The following is a 6,428-nucleotide window of genomic DNA, read 5'->3' on the forward strand; positions in this document are numbered from 1 at the left end:
GAAGGGATTATCACTGCCTCGGGAAACTGTCCTAAAAATTTGCCAGCCCAGGCGTGAAGGCGGCATCGAGCCCACGACACCCCCAGGCCAGCACAGGGACGGGAGGGAAGATGTGGTGGGCAAGCAGAAGTGGTTTGGGGGGTACAGCACAGAGCAGGGTGTTAGCAGGGCAGTGTGCATTAAAAAATAACGAATTCAGGCCCTGGCAATGCCGGCTTGTGATGATTGCAGCTGACACTCACAAATTGCAGAGCTGAATAAGTGAGTAGGAAAGCCCTGTGTGTTTATTTTGTTCACTTCATAGCACTGTCAGTCTCCTTCCCTCATCCTGACCGTGACAACATGAGAGGAGACATGTGCTCCAGTAACCAGGGAAGTTTCAGGTAGACACATATGGACACAAGCTTTAGGCAGAACTCAAAGGTGTTTACAAACTGCAACGCAGTTCTTCAGTTTGATTTGGGCTTTGGGGACATCTCCTGTTGGTGACAGTCTCAGCTCAGTCCATGGATCTGCTCATCACTTCCAAGGAAGATAATTAATGTTCTAAACTTCCTTCAGCACGAAAAGCAAAAAAAACTTCTCGGGAGGGTCACCTTGAGCTGAGACAACAGAGACTGTGAGTGTGAGTGTCACAAAAACACCACAAAAATAACCGTTTGAGGGGCTGGTACAGCTGGGCTTTGTTTCCTGCGCATGGGCGAGGTGTCAGATTTAGGTCAGCCCGCTCCCTGGTTAAGCTGTGGGTCATGAGAGCACCTTTTAATGCAGCTCTGAAAGGCTGTGACACCGTGTGATGCAACACAAGAGTGTGAAACGCTGCTGGAACCAAAGGGATGGGTGTTTAAGGGCTTCTGTGTGCCATCCTTGCTATTTAAGGCTGGTTTCCCCCAGGTGATCGATGCTCCAGCAGCAGCAGCTCCTCGCTCCTGACTCCTCAGCAGTAACATAATCCCACATCCCTCCTGCATTTAGAGCGAGGCTTTTGCTGCCAGGACAAAGGAAACCCAAAGGCGTCAGGTTTGGGGGCAGCAGGGAGAACACATGTATATATAATTTCATCCACTTGGCAGATCTGGGATATGGAGCTCTCTGGTGCCCCTGGAAGCGAGTGGATTGCATTCCCCCCCTCCCTATAGGGTTACTGCCAGACCCAGCCCCAGTCCCTGACCTGTGTGGCAGCGATGGCCCCACACCCCCCGCCCCAAACCCCATTAGGGGAGTTTATGGTTACATCAAAGCCTTCTCCGAGCCCAGCCTGCCCTTCCTTGCCAATAAAACCACTTAGAAGGAGGGAAAATAATCCAGGTGATTCATTCCCCTGGCCGCAGCACCACCACCACTTCTTGGAGCGCTGGGAGAAAACCAGGACAAAGAGCTCAGTCTTGGTGCAGCTGAACCCTGGTGCAAAATAGATTAATTTCTATTCATGACCAGGATACCCCAAAACCCAGGGGCCAGAGCAGCCCCCCCATGGAAACCCACAGCCAACTGCACGGAAAAAAACAACCCAGACTGTTGCAAACTTATTTATTTATGAAGTATGAGGTAATGAAGAAAGTGCTAAATCCAACCAGTGTTAACTCTAACAGTTCTCAGCAGGTCAGCAGGGACCCCAGGGTGCCATCCTGCGGGACCACCCCTGCCAGCACCCCTGGGAGGGGACAGGGGACTCTGCCACCAACACATCCCCCCACAGGCCGGGCAGCAGGAGGGCACAGACAGGGAAGGCAGCGCAGCCCAACCTTTGCTGGGGATTTTAAGTGGCTGCTGGTGAAGAAGAACTCACGAAGGTGGGGGGAAAAAGGGTCACAAGGATGCTCACAAGGATGGGAAAGGGATAAAATTCCCTGTTATTGCAAATGGGTGGTTTGGAGAGCTGCAAGGGGGTGAATGGACTCTGCGAGGACTCAGCTCAAGGGTCCAGCAGGAGCCAGCCCCTTCCTGATCTCCCTAAAGTGCAGCAGGACTGAGCCCTCCCCCACAGCAGGAAATCCCCCTAAAAAAAAAAAAAAAAAAGTTTTTATATATTTATATATATATAAAAAAGCAAACTCTTTACCAATACTTCTCAAAAAGTGGTACAAAAATACAGTATAAAAACACAGTATAAGACTCGCAGTTACAGCAGCAGTTTCTAGAAGATAAAATCCAGGACCAGCTACTGCGTGAAGTGACAAGGAAGTGAGGTACGGTCCAGCCGAGCAGGGGGATTGCCCACGGGGTGCTGTTCATCCCAGTGAGAGACACATCCTGCCGTCACCATCTCCGTGGGATCCCTCCAGAGGACAGCCCCGTGCTGGGCTCTGTGTCTGCCTGCTTCCAGGAGCCAAGGCAGACGTGGTTGCTTGGGATTTTTAGGGTGAGGTGGATGCCCAGGCGTAGCTCCCAGAAATGCTGTGAGTGGCAAATGGCAGAGAGGGGTGCAGGGGCTGCTGGGGAGGGGGAATAAATTTGAGCTCTTGACCTGGAGCAGTCACTGAGGAAGCTTCGCAGCAGGGACAAGGGGAATTTTGGAACACCCAGCGCCAGGAAGCCAACCCCAGGTAGGTGATGCTGGGGATGGGTCTCTGCTCTGGACCCGTTCCCGCAGCCACTGCCACGCGCTCCAGCCCCCGGGGCCAACGGTTCAACAAGCAACCAAAAAATTAAAAAATGTGCAAATTGAGAAGGAGCTGGGGGGTTGTGGGGACCAGAGTGGGGGGCACACCGGCTGTTAGTGCCCCTTAAGGTGAGCAATCCGTTTGAGCAGCTGGGTCTGGCGCAGCTGCAGCTGCCGCTTCTCGGCTGCCATCCTCCTCTCAGCACTGATGAGGGACTGCAGGTACTCCGAGGATTTGCTCAGGATCACCACTTTGGGGGTCTTGGGGCAGCTGGCAAGCCCGGGTACCTGGTCCCGCAGGGCCAGGAAGCGCGAGCGCAGGTCATTGCGCCGCTTGCGCTCCAGGTAGTTGTGGTTTTTCCTCTTGGCCACGTCCTCGCTGTCCGAGCCGGGGCTGCTGCTGGGTTTTGGCAAGCCAGGCTCAGGCAGGCTCACGGCAGGGGCTGGCTCCGCAGCGCTGGGTGGCTCATCCTCCTCCTGGTCCTGCTGGGGTGACTCGGGAGGGGGACAGGAGTCCGGCGGCGAGCGGGCGGCGTAGTTGTGCTGCTGCTGGTGGACGGAGATGTGGAAGCGTTTCATGCAGGGGTCCAGGGGGTCGGCACGCAGCGTGATGGTGACCGGCTTCCTCAGGCCGAGCGATTGTCTCTTGTCCACCGTCACCACGTCGATCTCTTCACCTTCTGCTCACACGGCAAAGAAAGAACAAACCCCCATCAGCTGGGAATGCTCAGTGCTCTTCACCACCTTTCTATGGGTTCCCCACAGCTCCCTGGAAAACCTCCCCACTGACGTTTGCCCCCGCACTGCGAACTCTGCGACCTCTTCTGCGACCTCCAGAAGGGACTGAGTGATTTAAGTGCCCTTCCAATACCATCACGTGGGAAGGAGTGGAATTCCCTCCCTGCTTCATGCGCCTGGTCCCCCAGAATTGGACTGGGAGGCTTTACTTCCACCTCACTTCAGCACCAGGAGCAACGTGTGTTCATCATAAAGGATCACCAGGAAAGAAACAGCCGAGCCCTCCTGCGAGGTGGGGGGGAACTGGAGGAGCAGGATGCTGGGACAGCCTAGTTCCAAAGTTCACCCCGGTCGGGTGCTTTCATGGCCCATTGAAATTGTAAATGAGGGATATAAGGGCAGAACCAGCCTTTGTTTCCCTCGGCTGCAGCTTCCCACCTCGGTGACTTGTTACTTTTCACAAGTGATAAAGCCCATTCAGCCCCGGCTTCCCGGGGACAGAGGGGACAATCCCCCACCGCGCAGGGAGGGAGGGAGGGAGAGGTGAAGAGGTCCCAGAGCAGACTCTGAACCTCAAAGGCATCTCAAGCCCAGAAACAGAAAGACCTAAATAAAGCATAATTGGCCCCAAAGCACTCTGCCTGTTGCCACTGCAGTTGTCCCGGCCCAGCAAAGCCCAGTGGCAGGGAGCTGGCCCTGGGGACATCCGCAGCCACTGCTCTCACTTTAGGGGACGGGCCTCCAACTTTTTTCCTAGACTTCGGGGGAAAATACAGCCATTGCTAAAGGTCCCTTGAGATGCTCAAACGACCCCCTCAGCATCGTGGGCAGAGGTCTGGCCCCCATTATCCGGTGAGGGGGCCAGTGGTGAGCCCAGATAGTGGTCCCAGCCGATACCCCAAACCCTCCAGGCCTTGGGGTTCAGCCCAGGGAGCCCAAACCCCCCTGACACTGGAGCTCCTGGGCTGGGGGACACTCAGCAGTGTCACAACCCGAGCAGTCTCAGCCCCGTGTACACACACACAACCTCATTAATAAAAACTCACACCGCCTAACCCCGCCCCCCAGAGGCGCTCATTGGCTGGCTCACGGGGCAGGCCGGCTGTTCTGCCATCCCATTGGTCCGTGCTCCTGTCCGTCAGCGCGGCCCCTCTCATTGTTTGCAATCTGTTGCTTTTTGTTCGGCGCCCACGTGGCGCGGCCGGACCCCTCCGGGACCCCCGGGACCCCACCGGGACCCCACCGGCATCCCCGCGGCCCCCGCCAGGCCCGCGCATATTTGGGTTAAGCCTCTTAACGCCCGCGACCTGGCTTACAGTCCCCGGGCTACTAATGGCATTAAGCCCCGCGCCGTGACTCACCGGCGCAGGTGGCGGCCACCGGCAGATTTATTAACGGGGTCACGGCACCGCGTCAGCGCTCCCACGGCAGCCGAGTCAGCCCGGCCTCCGCGGGAGCCAGGGAAACATCGCACGGGCCCCCACGGGGCGCGGGGAGGTTGCGGAGAGCCGGAGGGTGTTTGCAAATAAGCGCCGAAAATTGGCGTGGGATTGGAGAGATGAGGGGCAGCGGCACCACAATGCCCTTGGCGGGGGGGTTTCGGAGGTATCCGCGTCCCAGCCCGACCCCCCCGTGTTGTAAACACCCACACACACACACACACCCCACGCGGGACAGGCAGACGTGCCCCGGGGCTGGGCTGGGACACGCCGCAGCCGGGGCGGCTGTTCCTGCCCGGCCGACCGAGCCACCGCCTGCGGGGACACGCCGCAGCTCCCAAACCTGCTGCCCCCGGGACATATTTTGCCTTTTATCCCGAGGGAAGCCCGTCCCGGGCGGACCGTGGGAGGAAGAAGGGGGAGCAGCCGAATTTACGAGCCGGTGGCAGAGCGCGGAGTGCAACGCTCAAACCCCCAAACTTTGCGCGGTGAGCTGCAAACTTGCCCTTCAACCTTCCCACGAGGTTTCCGTGGGGCCGGGACGAGGGAAAGGGGCCAGAGGGAGCCCCACGCACCCTCCCGAGAGGGACAGGGGTTTCCTGAACAGAAACCCAGCGGGAAAGGGGAACAGCCGAGCCCGCTTTGTTCGTGGGGCCGGGACCGGGGCTCGCTTGGAGCCTCAACAAAGGCGCAGCCCGGCTGGGAGGCTCCCTGCACACACATGTGTGGACACGCGTGGCTCCAGCAAGGCCGGGGGCACCGGGCAGCTCGGCGGCGGAGCGGCTCCATCCCTTACCGGAATCGCTCTGGCCCTCGGATCCCGAGGATGCGGGGATCTTGCTCTCGGCCAGCGGGCAAAGGAAGACGGCAGCGGGATCCACGCACTCGCTGACGGAGCTGCTGAACCCAAAATCCTGCGCGAAGGACGGTTTGTGCGGGGTGGCTCTCTGCGTGCCCGTGGAAAGTTTCTCTGTCATCGCCTTCTCCAGTCTCTCCCGCGCTGAAAAACCGCTCCACATGCAATCCTTGAGGATGAAAGCGCTCAGGTTCCCGAAGATCTGCCCCGTCCCTATGAGATATTCCGGCTCTTCCCCGGCGAGGCAGTACCGGGAGAACCATCCCGGGCGCTCCTCCGCCCCCGAGAAGCACCCCTTCTCTCCGGGGGTGCCCAGCGGGGACAACGGGGGCGTGGGGACCAGCTCGAACTTCTTCCAGATGTCCTCGCTGGGCGCCGTGGAGCGGTGGAAATCCTCCTGGGCGTCGTGATCGTAGAAGTAGTGCTGGTACGAGTCCAACTCCATCTCGGCACGGGGAAGGGAGCGGCCGAGAGAAGAACGGGCGCTCAGGAGAGGGGCAGCCCCAGGGATGAGGGGGGACCCCCACCCCGGCGCCAGCCCCCGAGCCGGGACCGCGGGCGCATTGTTCCCCCGCTCTTATAGCCCGGCCGCGGAGCCCGGCCGCGCCCCCGCCAATCGCCGAGCGAGGATTTGCATAATGGGCGTGGCCATGGTCCGTGCCCCGCCCCCCCCCGCGGGGACACGGTGAGGGGGGTCCCCGGTGGTCCCCGGTGTCGCTCCCGGGGTTCTGGACCTGCAGCCACCCCGTGCGTTGGGCTTGGGGCTCCTCGCTGTGCCCAGGAGCGTCCCGGG

The 6,428-nt window shown here is 59.3% G+C and overlaps 1 protein-coding gene across 1 annotated transcript; it reads right to left on the reverse strand.

Moving 5' to 3' along the window:
* Positions 1-1,513: 1,513 nt before the first annotated feature.
* On the reverse strand, positions 1,514-6,167 carry MYCL (MYCL proto-oncogene, bHLH transcription factor). Its single transcript, XM_005529734.3, has 2 exons — positions 5,576-6,167; positions 1,514-3,282 (listed from the first exon to the last, which is right to left on the reverse strand). Exons 1-2 carry the CDS (start codon positions 6,078-6,080, stop codon positions 2,717-2,719), a joined length of 1,071 nt encoding a protein of 356 aa, XP_005529791.1. The 5' UTR covers positions 6,081-6,167; the 3' UTR covers positions 1,514-2,716.
* Between the last annotated feature and the right edge of the window lie 261 nt (positions 6,168-6,428).

This window comes from Pseudopodoces humilis, chromosome 27 (assembly GCF_049639895.1).
Source record: "Pseudopodoces humilis isolate 2021_Gansu_Grassland_sample_001 chromosome 27, ASM4963989v1, whole genome shotgun sequence".
NCBI classification, from domain to species: Eukaryota; Metazoa; Chordata; class Aves; order Passeriformes; family Paridae; genus Pseudopodoces; species Pseudopodoces humilis.

Bases quoted from the DNA above. Each gene is read 5' to 3' on its own strand.
- MYCL (XM_005529734.3), bottom strand. From the start codon at position 6,080: ATGGAGTTGGACTCGTACCAGCACTACTTCTACGATCACGACGCCCAG. The intron at 3,283-5,575 runs GTAAGGGATGGA...CCGTGTGAGCAG, and splicing joins CGAGGGCCAGAGCGATTCCG to AAGGTGAAGAGATCGACGTG.